The sequence below is a fragment of the Lepus europaeus genome, chromosome 1 (genome assembly GCF_033115175.1).
Source record: "Lepus europaeus isolate LE1 chromosome 1, mLepTim1.pri, whole genome shotgun sequence".
In the NCBI taxonomy this organism is placed as follows: Eukaryota; Metazoa; Chordata; class Mammalia; order Lagomorpha; family Leporidae; genus Lepus; species Lepus europaeus.
The window spans coordinates 78,180,835-78,195,597 of NC_084827.1; the positions used below are offsets into that span (position 1 = coordinate 78,180,835).

The following is a 14,763-nucleotide window of genomic DNA, read 5'->3' on the forward strand; positions in this document are numbered from 1 at the left end:
CTTCCTCATACCTTTATACTCTTTTAGAAAAAGCGCCTACTTTGTGTGTGTGCATGTGTGTGTGTATGTTTCTAATACATAGCACCTGCAGAGAATGTCTCCTTAAGTCTATTTTATAATAATTATTTTCATTTTTGTCTTTTTCCCTAAACTACAATGAAATAAAAATGTATACATTTTTCTCTTGGATGAAAAGATACAGTGATTCTTTTCTCACTCTGTATTATGGTAGTGAGAACACTTAGAAATAAGCCAAATGAGGGATGGTGTTTATGGTCCACAGTTCCTTTATTTCCCCTCTTTTACATTAGTCTTTCTAATCAGTAAAAGGCCATTTTTGGTGGCTCTTTCTTTTGACCATTCTCTTTGTGTTTCTGGTGGACTGCGACCTAAATGAGAGAAAAGAGCTCTGATGCATTTCAGAATATAAAAGTTTTGTTTGTGGTAATTATTACAAGACTGTAACAGGGTGGGCCCCGAGCTCTTATTGCATTATAAGGAAGATATGAAAAGCATTTCTTACCAATGATGAACCTTCCTTTTGGAGGTACTCCTGGAATTCCAGCCATGTCTAGTTTTGTGCTTGCTTACTGTGAATACTGGTAAGTTCTGAGCAAAACCTTTAAAGGCCAGATTGCTTTTTGGGTCACTCGTGGCACCTGATTTATCCCAAGTAAACTGACATAGATAGTAAATATATTTTGAAGACATTTTCTTGGCAAACATCCAAGAATTTCTGCTGCTCTTCTCATCAACAGTACTCCCTGGGATTCAGGGCAGGTGGAATGTTGATGCCTTGTGCTTTTCCTCATGATTTTGTCTGTGGCAGTTTTTGTGTCTAAATTCTAGAATCTATGCATCTTAAATGATTCAAAAAATGACCACCAACGTTCCACTTCAGCTGTGCAGTTTTGATGCCTCTTCTTTGTAATGTAGTAGAGATTTTGTGAAAGCAGCAACTGTGATGACCATTATTCCAAAGCCATAATCTCATACTGAGACCATGGCAACTTCCTCCTCTTTCAGCCTTTTCCCTCACTCTTGCTTCCCTCACATTCAAGATGTGACATTTCAGGATGACCTTTCCAAATTTTACCTGGAATATCTTGGTATAAACCTCAGAAGCCTCAGTGGCCCCAATGGTCTACAGACAACATTCCACCTCATTGCATCCCCCAGCTTGCTGTACTCTCCGACTTCATTCCCCATGCACCGTGGCCCTTGTGCACAGTTCATGAAAATTATATTTTGGTGTTGGTTTTTATGCTTGATTGTTTGACAAATTTCCCTTCTAAAACACTTCACATTATATTAATCCTGACTGGAGCTACACAGCCTTGTCTGTTTCTATTTGGTAATCCAGCAATACTAGGATGGGATTTCTCTGCCTAAACAGGGTGTCCCTTAAATGACTCTGATGCTTTGCACATTTTTATAATCTAAATAATATTGACCTGCTGGAGATGCTTCCTAGGTTTCTTACACATGTGGAGACAGGAGACAGTGGGGCATATCCTGGAGGATGATAACCACTGAGGTAAAGAAGGAGTTACACACTTCTCTCTCCCAACAAAAACCTACAGAAAAGTAAAGGCTTTACCCCAAAGTTTCATTTCTTACATAACAAAGAGTTGAACACCTAAGGTTTCGACTCATTCTCTTCTTTTGATAAACCCCAAAGAGTACCAAATACTCAATGATTTACTTTAGTTTCTGAAAGCTGAGATCTAAGATCTGTTAATGAATCTCTGTATTATCCCACCTTATGTAATAACATAAAACCTTTGCTACCATCCGGAATGCAGAGTAGTCTCTCTTTAGACACTTTTTGCATTGCAGCGGAGAAAGAATCTTTCCTTTTCTCATCTGATTTCTGATGGTCCCAGCGTGGAATCCATACTCAGTGATGGACTGACTGAATCTCCCACTCACTCTCTCTCTGCCGACAGTTGCACACAATTCTACACGGTATCTACACAAGGTCAGAAAAATTCCTCCTCTGATCAGATTTCCATGGCACAGTCTAACCTCTTCTGACACAAATAAACTCTGTTTAATTTTCTTAAGAAAATTTATTATGGTAAGAACACTCAAATGAAATCTATTTCAAAGTTTATAATATAATAAATTATAATATAATATTACAGTATAATATTATCATCTATAGGCACAATATTGTGCAGCAGATCTCTGGAACATACTCCTCTTATATAAATGAAATTTTATACACATTGATAAGCAACTTCCCTTTTTCTCTCTACTTCAGCCCCTGGTAACCACTGAGTCTCTTCTTTGTCTCTGTGAATTTGACTATTTTAGATTCTTCATGTAAGTAGAATCTTGTTGCACTTTTCCTTCTGGTGTTGGCATATTTCACTTACCACAATGTCCTCAAGGTTCCCTAACCTCGTCTGAAGAGCTGTGGATTCAGTTCTTCCAGTATTTTCTGAAACTATCAGTCATAACTGGCATGGTATTGCTTTTTTCACTTGTGTGTAACTGATAACTGTGCTGTGAAAATCAGAAAGGCCATCATAGCTAGAGTCCCTGGCTTGCTTTAAACAAACCCCAAAATCTCATCTACTTTCTTGATGTGACAGTGGGAGGCATCTCCCAGACTTTTGGAGAATGCAGCTCAAATGCTGGCATGCATTTGTTGTGATTGTTTTCCTAGTATGTGTTGCAGAATGTGGGCTTTACAGTTCAACATGACTCAGGTTGCCTATTTCAGTATGCTCTCTCAGCTCCACGAAGCATACCAGACACAGAGGGAGTATGATCCAGGCTCACACCTGTGTGCACATATGTGTATTAGTGATTTCCCTGTAGAATGTCATGAAATGTTTAGGATTTGCACGCCAATAATAATAGTGACTGACTTCTCCTTATTCTTATTATGTAGTTGGCATTAAGGACATGGTTTAATTTTATCATCATTTAGATGACATACACTGATATAATTCTGCTATAGGTGGAAATATAGTTTTACAGCTAAAGTATCACTTATGAGAAACATTTAGGATCAGAAACATTGTTAATTTTGGATTTTTTAAAAATTTTGCAGGATTTGCACCCAAGTCTAAACATGAAATGCATTTTATCTGCATGAATTTCAAACAATTTTTGCAAAAATTTATTATTAATAAATAATATAAACTATATCAGCACCAATAACTGAGTTTACCCATGGTCTTTTAGATGAGGGCTTTGTACTTTACCTCTCTGAAATATCCTCTGTGATGGGGAATGCATAGGACACTGTGTGTGATATCTTTAGAGGAGGCAGGGAGCATGGGAGGAGTGGGGAAAGTACATGTATAGCTCAGGGCTGTGTTTATTCAGCCTCAGTAATCAAATGGGGAGGGATATGTCTATGACAGATGGTTTTACTAGTGTTGCTGTTGACTTTGATTTTGAGGACTCCATACATAAAATCTCATCAGTGACATTCAGCTCAGAGTGAAAGTGTTAAGTGCTATGGACCATCAGAAATGAAAAGAATCAGAAAATGGTAAGTAGAAGGTCCAGAGTTTAGAACTTCTTAGTAAAAAATATTCTTTACTATTCACTTTCAGAAGAAGGCGTGGTTTTTCAAGCATGTGTTTTATCAAAATAATATCACAGCCATATTATTTTCAGGCAGAGTCTCTCTATGAGTAGAGGTCTTCCCTTCTTCATATGTCAATACAGCATTTCCATGAGTTCCTTATATGAGGACCTTGTGCTCTTTGGCATCCTGGATTAGGAAAATCCCTAACGAGACATCAGCTAATTCAAATTCAGTACTGCTTTCAAAATGAAATTAAAATGTCATTAATCACAATAGTGTTACATGCATTGGACAAGAAGAGGTGATGGCAACATCCTTAGATGAGGCTACTCATTGAGACGACAAACAATGCTTTGGCATGTTAATGCACTCATGGACCCCTTGCAGTAATGCTGCAGTCCTCAGATAGGTAATCCAGTTTAGAAACCACACTTTCTAGGAACTGGGGAATACAGCTGCCATAGCTACTATTTGAATACATTTCCTATTGGTTTTAAAATTCAAATTTTATTTGTCAGTAAATTGTGTGAATAAAGCTTATTCCATGTTAATTAGGTTCATTTGATGATTTTTGATGTCACAATTGAAAATAAAAAATACATATTTAAAACTGATGAGGTGGGGCTGGTGTTGTCCCATAGCAGGTAATGCTGCTCCCTGTGATGCAGACATCTCATATGGGCTCTGGTTCGAGTCCCGGCCTCTCCACTTCCAATCCAGCTCCCTGCTATGCACCTGGGGAAGCAGCAAAAGACAGCCAAAAAGCTTCGGTCCCTGAACCCACTTGTGAGACCAGGAAAAATCTATAGGTTCATGGCTTGAGCCTGGACTAATTCCTGCTGTTGTGGCCATTTGGGGAATGAACCAACAGATGGAAGATCTCTTTCTCTCTCACTGTCTCTCTTCCTCTCTCTCTGTAACTCTGCCTTTCAAATAAATAAATAAATTTGAAAATAAATAAATAAAACTGATGATGATTCTTAGCCAGCTAGGAGTGATGGGAAGCTCAGGGCATTCTGAGGACATCTTTGCAGTTGCTATGCAGCAAAGAAGCTGGTGTGAAAACACCTGGTAACAGAAGGCAGCCAGGGCCTCAGACTTGTACATCTGAACTCAAGTTGACAGCTACCAAATTCCCTGAGTCCCTGGATGCAGGAGCGCCAGAAAAACCAGGCTCCACTTTTGCTCCCTTGAGTGACCCATAGCACAAAAAGACAGACATGGCAGTTATTCTGAGGTACCAATTTAAAACCATTTGTGGATTTTTTTACACAACATCTTCACACAAAGAATTGCAGCCATCCAAAGACACAGACCTGCCCTTGCTGCAAACTGGGAAGTCTGCTGAGACGTTTGGACTCTTTGAAATTGTCAGAGAAATCTTCAACCTCAAAGGCTAAGACAAATGGCGTGTGCAACATCTCTTTCTCCATAAAGAAACTGGCATCATCTAACTAATGGCAACACTAAAAATTCTGTTTGTTGTTTCCTTTATTATGGAAAGTAGGACTGCAGTTCTCCCTAGATTTTTGAAAGGGATCGCTTACAAAATACTCTAGGCTTATCAAAATCTGCAGATGCAAAAATCTCTTAAATAAAATAGCATAATAGTTAAGTATTATCTATGTGTATCTTATACATACTTTAAATCATCTCAACATTATTTATAATACATAGCACAATATAAATGTGATTTAAATAGTTATCTGAAATAGTTTTGAGAAGAATGACAAGAAAAGTCTACAAATTCAGGACAGAAACAAATGTTTTGGCCATATTTTTGACCCACATTTGATTGAATCTGTGCATGTGATATCTGGGAGCATATTTTAAAATTATTAATTATCTTAAAATTAATATATCAAGGGCCCTTGCCATCAATTTAGACAAGAATTCTAAATAGAGGCTCAAATGAAGCAGGTTCCATGGTAAGGTTTAACATTTATTTAGAGAATAAGAGAAACGCACAGGAACATAAGGGCTTTATTTAAAGAAGAGGAGCTTCCAGGCCAGCTCTCTGCTGTGGCCAGGGAGTGCAGTGGAGGATGGCCCAAGTTCTTGGGCCCTGCACCCCATGGGAGACCAGGATAAGCACCTGGCTCCTGCCATCGGAACAGCGCGGTGCGCCGGCCGCAGCGCGCCTACCGCGGCGGCCATTGGAGGGTGAACCAACGGCAAAAAGGAAGACCTTTCTCTCTGTCTCTCTCTCTACTGTCCACTCTGCCTGTCAAAAATTTAAATAAATAAATAAATAAATAAAGAAGAGGAGGTCCAGAAAGGTGAACTTCCAAACCAAGCAGAGAGCAAATCAGGGCCCATCTGTAAGAGCTCACAGGTTGGAGCTACGAAGGTGGGCAGGAATGACCACAAAATAGCTCGGGGGCAAAACAGGGAGGCCCTGGAACCCGTTCCTTTTATTTGCTCCCAAAACGAGAGTGGTTATGTAGTCTGATCATATACAGGTAGAATCATGTAGGGGGCATAAGGTCACTCAGGGGCAAAGGGGGGGGGGGCGTGGTCTCCAGCACACAAATCTAATTAATTTAATCCTATCTGCCTGCCCATATGAAATGCAGAACCTGCAGATGTGGTGAGCTGACTTTATTAGCATTTCCCTCATCCTTGAAGAGTTATGGTAATATGCTTGATCAAGCTAAACAGAGTCCATGCATCACTGGCATCCCCAGAGTGGGATTCTCAGATAATCTCAGTTTGAACTTCAGCTCACCCATTAGCATCTCCAGTTTTAGTTATTTTTATCTATAAGTAAAGATCATGGCACATTTCTAGCTCAACCATTAGGAGTAAGTCCAAGTGAGCGTGTGCCAATTGGGGAATGAACCAGCAGATGGAGACTCTCTCTCTCTCCCTCCCCCACCCCACATCTGCTTCTCTGTAACTCTGCCTTTTAAATAAATAAATAAATAAATAGATCTTTTTTTTTTTTTAATGGACCTCTCTCTAAAAAAAAAAAAAAAGACATTGTGAGACAGAATTTGGTAAGCTGAGGAAGAGTGCAGTCCTGGAAAGTTCTCTGGAGGGAAATTGTGAGCCATGGATAAAGAATGAGAGTATGGACATAGAGGAAGGCTAAAGGGAAGTTATTTGAATTGAGGGGTGAACATGCTGGACCTGCTCAGATGCAAATTAGTACAACGTAGGCTACAAACTTGTTTTTGGAGACAGGAGCTCGAAGTGTTTTGTTAATCTTACCACTTCTGGAGACTGTTTCTTCTTACATTGCCATTGGACAGACCCTGCCTCTGCCTTGCCAGGGTCTCCTTCCTGGATGGGTTCCCAACTGATTTCCAAGTTTTACAGAGTCGTGACTATGCCCACCATGGAGGTCTCATGCCTGAAAACTTGTCTCTGGGTCTTGACTGGCAGGTTCACCGAGGCAAAGATTTATTGGTACTGAAAATCAGAAACTGTGAGAGTTCTTTGTTTTTGTTGCTTTGTGGTCATCCTTGTATGGATTTATTTTATCTGAGCCCATGAGCCCTAGGGACTTTGATTTGCAATAATAACAATCACTGAGCCCTAGTGAGACTCTGCTTCCAACATTATGCCTGGGAAGTCAGTCTGCAGCTGGAGAAGCCGATCAGAAAGCAGTGCTTAATTAAATTGATGAATTACGTGAGTGGAGAGGCTTATTTAACAAATATTCGAGGACAGACTCAATGAATTAGTTTGTGATATGATTCTGGAACTGGCAAAAGTATAAAAACACAATTCCCCAATGAAAAAGTAATAAATAGAATGCAGTACCAGGAGAATGAAATGTTACCTTTCTCAGAGGATTTACATTTTTGTGGCATTTTTTAGCATCCATGGCCCTATTAAACCCTGTAATTTTCTTCCTAATTTGTGCCATTTAGAAATGATTTTCATTTAATTTTCCCATGGCTCATTTCTCTCCTTCAGAACATTTTCATATGATTCCCTGATACAGTCCATGCTATAACACATTTCCATTATAAAACTATAATAATATAATAAGTACCAACTAAACAGCAATATGAAATAGCTGGAACATAAAAGACTGACAGGAGAAGAAATTGGCACCTGGGTAGTTAATTTTTATGCTTTCGTGCCTTGCTGCTTTTTTGCCTTTTGAGAGTATTTTTGATATTCTCGATAAAATTCCTGGCCTGGTGGACAAGGGCTTTAAGGAAACAGTTCTCACTGTTCTTAAGGGATAGACTTGCCTTCCTACAAAATCAGCAAGCAGAGCCTTTTTATGTTATTGTGATTTGCTATTCTCTACCCAAGTTCAATAGTGCAAAGAAAAGGTTTTCATTTTCTTCCCTCTTATTTTCCTTTTTACTTTGTAAAATACCCCTTACTTGTTCTATTGAGTGGGCCTGTTTTCTCTAGAGAATTATATGGGAGCCGTTTAGCAACATGGGTCCCTACAGAAATTAATTTTAATTCACCAAATACTTATTAAGAGCCTCATCTATATCTCATGAACTGTAGATGTTGTGAACAGAGCTCCTTCCCTAAGACCGGTAAGTTATTTCGAGTAGATGTTTAATCAGACCCGACTTTGATTAGGAGCAGAATCATATTTAAGTGTGGCAAGAACCTGGTATGCTTCTCTAAGCATATTCTTCCAGTATTATTTAAGGTAAAAGTATACATGATTATTAGGTGTATAAGGAGAATAAGATCTAAAGCAAGGAGAGGATAAGAAATTAATTGAGAGCCAGCGCTATGGCTTAGCAGGTAAAGCCACTGCCTGCAGTACTGGCATCCCTTCTGGGCGCTTGTGAGAGTCCTGGCTGCTCCATTTCCCATCCAGCTCAATGCTAATGCACCTGGAAAAGCAGCAGAGGGTGGCCCAAGTGCTTGGACCCCTGCATTGTTGTGGGAGACCCAGGAGAAGCTCCTGGCTCCTGGCTCAGCCTGACCACTGTAACCATTTAAGGAGTGAACCAGCAGATGGAAAACCTCTCTCTCTCTCTCCCCCTCCCTCTCTCTGTAACTCTGCCTTTCAAATAAATAAGTAAATTTAAAAAAAAAAAAAAAGAAACTGAAAGTCACAATGATGAGTTTGTGGAGTGTGTTTTCTTCCCCAGAAATCCACAATAAGTGGCACTGTTCTCTATGCTGTTAATCAAGAAGCTGGCTTGACATCTTCCTATATGAATCTGTCCCCTAACATTTAGTAGGTTCTCCTGGGACTTTGCAACAGCTGCACATCATTGGAACATGATGAAGAAAAGTAGTACAGCAATATGTGATCAGGTGGTCAAATATATTCATTTTAGTTGCATACAACTAAGTGATTTTTCATTTTCAGTCTGACCTTGGGGCTTTATGTGGAAGGTAGCATAGAATCATAAGCTTTACTGAATATTGAAAATTTAAAAAATAAATTGGTCCATTCTGGTAAGATAACCCTTCTATTTGCTCATCAATTCATTCATGAAATGTGGGGGGAAATCTTATTTTTTATCCACCCTCTGTTTACATGAAGTAATTTGGCAGATGCCTTCTTGTATCCCATATGAAAACCAAAAAGCTTCTTTTAACTTTATGTACGCTGATACACTTGAAGATCTTATAGAATAAATCCTTAAGTTCAGTGAGAGCATCATTTTCATGGTAGCTGTGGGTCAGCTGAACCCTCGGCCATCACCAGCTTGGGTTCCTGGCACCTGTTCGCTTGGGCTCATGCCTTCTCAGTTTTACAGATTCTTCTCCTATCACTAAGTATTCGATCAGGATTTTTTTTTACATACTTTTCTCAGTTACTAGTTATCACCTCCTTATTCTAATGTAGGAACTGCTTCTGACCCTTTCACTCCATTCTTGTCAGCATTCACTGCATGAAATGTGATTCTTTTATTACTTAACTCCTTACTTTCCTCACACTCATTTCCAGCTCTATTTTCCCTTCTCCTTTGATTCAGCCTCATGGATTCATTACTTTGTGATTTCTCTTCTCTTTGTGAACTCCATGTGAGAGAGCCAAACAGAACCCTGTGGTTAAAAATAGTTTCTGACCTTACTTGTGATTCCTGCAAAGTAGTCTCACAAATCACCTTTTCTCATTTGATTTCCAGCTAACATGCTGACAGTGCTCCAATTTTGTTTTCTGATTATCCCATTACACAGTGCTTTCCCTTGCATTTAGTGGGGAAACTTACAAACAGTGGTGTGTTTGGGTAGCACTGCCTAGTCATCATTTACAATTTCCTGAAATTAGAAAAGCAAGAGGAGGAAAGGACTGGCAAAATCTTATTTAAGAGAAAAAGCATTAATTGCTATACTGAGAATAGGTTGCGGCACTCTTCATCAACATGCCTGTACTAGAGCCCTCTTTGTGTTCTGGGGGGCAATGAAGTAGTCACCTTGTAATTTCCTGGAAAGACCTCTGTGCTTCAAATAGGGAAGCAATGCCTTTTAGATGCAGTTTCAAAGAGTCAGACAAACCTCATTTGGCTGCCCATTGGGACACAATTTCAGGGAAAAAGTCACCATGAGCAAATGCAAAGGAAGTAACTTAAGAGTTATTTTATTACACTCACTGTTTTTATGATAAAACAGTAAATATCCGTAGTAATTATGCCAAGCCACTAACAGTGAATAGCAGTATTTTTTCTTATAGTGTGTGTATTTGTGTGTGTTTGTGTGTGTTTCTGTCTTAGCTATGCTCTGTAAACATCTTACAAATAGCTAAATTTGTATGAAGCCACAGTGCCCAAGAGGCTAGGTGATTGCCTGTTAGCATTGATCATTTGGGGGCATAAGAAGAAATTTCCTGTACAAATAATACCACTTTTCTTATGCATTCTAAGAACCCCTTATCAAGAGTAAATTTTCCTTATATACATTTGTTTCAATTGACATGTTAAAGTACATCTGAGAATACAGTATACCATATAATTGAGAGCTGGCCACCTAATAGAGGCTGTGTGAGCTCTTTGAGGAAATGAAATGATAATGGAATTCCTATTCACAGTGCTAGGAAATGACTGTCCTTTGTTCTCTTCTGTGAAGTTACACCTTTGTATTTTAGTTGATTTCCTCTGTATGCTTCTTTAGGCAAGTCAATAAATTCAGAGAAGCCAAATATATCTTGTTTTTTTGGAATGTAATTTGGCTTCTTGGGCCAAAGTGCAGCTTCCCAGCTTATGTTCATTAGGCATTACTAAAAGGTAGGCTATTTTTCTATAACATAGATAGTTCCATATAATTTTTTTTTCCTTTCCCATTCTTGACAGGTGCACGAGGCAGTCCCATGTTACAGTGAGTGCAATCAGTATTCCTGGGTTGTAGAACACTGGTCTCCATGCAAAATCAACAGTGAGCTGAGATCCCTGCGCTGTGGAGGAGGAACACAATCTAGGAAAATCAGGTGTGTGAAAATGGAGAGGTCTGGGGGAGGGGGGCAGTAGAACTTAGACTTCTTGAATAAAAACAAACAATTGCTTATCAAGGATGCTGATTTTCATCACAAAAGCTCTGGATTTTTTTTTATCTTTGAAGCTTCTGTGGATGCCTGTGTACCATGACCTGCATGTACTTAGTGCAAATCCTTCTGCAACACAGCTATAATCCTTACCATTTCCTGCACCCTGGTCCTTCCACTGACTCATGACTGTCACTGTTAATAGATTAGAAGATTTTGAATGTGTTGCCTGTTCTCTTTTTTGCACACTGGTTAGTATAGTTGAGGACAGTATCATGATGTCACTACATTGAAAAGCTCCAATTTAACTCCCACTAATAACCTTGGCAGCTAGCATTCAAAGATATCTACGAATAGTACCTATACATTTGAATATAAAAAGAACATATCTCTGAAAAAATTAATGAATAATGTTATTAATGAGAGAACACTTATAAAGCTTTTGCTTTGTTAATATGCATACAGCAATAAAAATCAAAGGCAACTCATGGCTTAAATTTGTCAAGAGATCTATTTACAAATGATTTGTGAAAAAAAAAAACAAAATTTTATCACCATCTAAGGGTATTGGTAATAACTGTTAGAGATTGAACGAGCAAAAGTTAAGATATTGATGCCCAATTATTAGTATGTACAATAAGGAATAAAACACAGTAGAGTCAGCTATTCAATTGCAAGAATACAGGGGCAGGCATTTGGCATTAGCAGTTAAGCCACTGCTTGGGATGCCCACATCCAATATTAAAGGACCTAGGTTTGAGTCCTGGCTTTACTGTCTGCTCCAACTTCCTGCTATTGTCCTTCCTGGGAGGTAGCAGGTGATGGGTCCCTGCTATCCACATGTGAGGCCTAAATCGAGTTCTTGGCTTTTGACTTTAGCTGGGCCCAGTCCTGATGGTTGTAGGCATTTGGATAGTGAACCAGAGGTTGGAAGATCTTTCTCTGTGTCTCTCTCTGCCTTTCAATAGCTTTTTAAAAAATTAAATAAGGATCTATATTGTTAAAAACATTGTGCCAGATAGCTCCCCATTGAGTTAATTACTAGGTTGAAGAAAGTTGCCAAAGCACAGACTATTTATGTGCATTGATCATGATTCAACATAAGTGAGATTTATTTTATTCAGTAACTATGTATATACCCATAATTTTTTAATATTTCAATGTTGAAATCACTGGCAGGCATGTAGGAAGAGATGTCTGCCAACAAAGTCATAAAGGTGCTTGTCATCACCAACCCAAGCAAATGACTGGATTCAGGAAGTAAGGACAGTTTTTCTTTCCCTTTCCCCATTACCTTTTCCCCTGGGGACCCTTGCATTCAAGCTGTTGCAAATATGGAGAGTTTGCTTCTTTTTTAAAAAAAAATCTGGTTTGGGCATGGTGGCATAGTGGGTTAAGCCATTGCTTAGGATGTCTGCAACCTATATTAGGGTGCCTGATTGGAGTCTAATCTCCATTGCTTTCAGTCCAACTTCTAACTAAAGACCCACTGAGAGGCAGCAGGTGATCACCCATGTACTTTTTGGTTCATGCTACCCATGTAGAAGACCACGATGGAGTTCCTGGCTCTAGACTTCAGCTTGGCATAGCCCTGGCTGTTATGGACATTAGGGGAGTAAATGAACAGGTAGAATATCTCCCACTCTGTGTTTCTCCTTCTTTCTGTGTCATTATCAATTTCAAATAAATTAATAGATAGAGATAGATATATAGATAAATCTTCTTAAAGAAATCCTCTGTTTTCTGTATCTTAATCTCATGATTTTGAAAAATGACTGACAAGCTTAGCTTATAAATTAATATGTAAATGAGCTGGTGGCTCTTTGTCTTATCTGATTCTGGCCTCTTAATAGTGTTAAAGGAAAATCAGGACAAAATTAATAGTTTTAAAAGAACACATTGCTACCAAAAGAATTGTGACAGATTCATTGACTACTATGCACTTGAAAAAGCGTAATTTCAGCTGAATCTCTCAGCCATATCCTTTCAACAAAACCCCACAGAATCTGATACAATTAAAAAAGGAACTAGCAAATGCTAGTCTATAATGGGTTGAATTGTGTTACCTCCAAAATACATGTGTTGACATTCTTACTTCAAGCACCTCAGAATGTCACTATATTTGGAGAAGCTGAGGTAAAATGAGATCATTGGCATGGGTCCCAATCCAATCAGAGTGCTGCCTTTCTCAGAAGAGGAGATTTGGACATAGATACACACAGAGGAAAAATCATGTGAAGGCTTGGTGAGAAGTCAGCCACTTAGAAATAAAGGAAGATGGTCTTGGAAGAATCAACTATGCCGACACCTTGATCTTAGACTGCTAGCCTACAGACCAGGGAGAAAGTTAGTGTTTGTTTTTGAAGCCACGTGGTCTGTGGTATTTTGTTATAGCAGCCACGGCAGACTGATGCATACTCAGTAACATGCTCTATGTGCATGGCTACTTCTAAATGTGTAAAACAGAGCTCCTAGGCACTTTGCATTCCCAAGTATTAGTGAATAAAACAGCTTCTCTGTTCTCTTTCTTAAAACCTCTGGATTGGAAGGCTCTTCATGACTCATCTATGAGTACAATCATTTGGGAATTGAAAAACTAACGATGAGGGGCTGATGTTGTGACGTAATGGGTTAACTGCTGCTTGCAACACCGGCATCCAGTAAGGGTGCCAGGTCCAGTTCCGGCTGCTCCACTTCCAATCTAGTTCCCTGCTAATGCACCTTGGACCTCTGCACCCCACCCACATAGGAAACCCAGATAAAGCTCTTGGCTCCTGGCTTCAGCCTGGCCCATACCTGGCCATATTTGGGGAGTGACTCAGGAGATATAAGACTTCAGTCTCAGTCTTTGACTCTCTCTGTCTCTCTGTCTCTCTCTCTCTCCCTGTTTCTCTCTCTCTCTCTCTCTCTCTCTCTCTCTCTCTCTCCTTCTCTCTGTAACTCTGTACTTCTTATAAATAAAATAAATCTTTGAAAAAAATTATTGAGGAATATTTGCCTTCTATGTATCATACACCATTCTAGGCACAGGAGATAAAATAGTGAACAAAAAGGGTTTTTTTCCTCCAAAAAATTACAATGAAACAGCAGAGAAAAAAATAAACCTATTAACATAATAGAATGTCTTTGCTATGAAATGACAAAGGAGAAAAATAAAATTGGGTTGGAGTGATATGGGGTACTATTTTGAAGAGTTTGGAAAAATATTTGAGCAGAAATCTGAAAAAAGTGAGAATTCCAGGGGGAGACAGTAGCCAAAGAAGGAATCATTTTGGCTTGTCGAAAGAATGAAAAATGTCCCATTTGGCTAGTACCAGTAATTCAAATCATGTTTTGTGTTCTAATAGTAAAAGCTTAGTTAGAAACATACCAGGGGATTTCAATTCAATCCCATCAAGGTGGCATGTACCAATGCCATCTCACTAGTCAAAGTGATCAATTTCTGTTCACAATTGATCATAATGATAGAACCAAGAGTCAAAGGGATCACATAAACAAGACTAGTGTCTGCAAATACTAACCGATAAAATAATAAAGGGAGAGAATGATCCAACATGGGAAGCGAGATACACAACAGACTCATAGAATGGCAGATGTCCTAAATAGCACTCTGGCCTCAGAATCAGCTCTGAAGGCATACGGATCCAGCTGAAAAGGCCATGAGAGTATTTCAGGCATGGAAAGCCAAGACATTCTGACAAAAAAAAAAAAAAAAAGTGACCTAAATGAAAGATCTCTGCGAGTGAGATCCCAGCAGAAAGAACAGGTCATCAAAGAAGGAGGTACCTTTCTC

General features: G+C 39.1%; 1 protein-coding gene across 1 annotated transcript in view; it reads left to right on the forward strand.

The window, feature by feature from the left end:
- Positions 1-14,763, forward strand: part of THSD7B (thrombospondin type 1 domain containing 7B) — an 864,031-nt gene that overhangs the window by 741,080 nt on the left and 108,188 nt on the right. Inside the window, exon 15 of the mRNA XM_062199372.1 lies at positions 10,783-10,916. Within this exon, the coding sequence (XP_062055356.1) occupies positions 10,783-10,916 (134 nt within the window). The remainder of the gene's footprint in view (positions 1-10,782; positions 10,917-14,763) is intronic.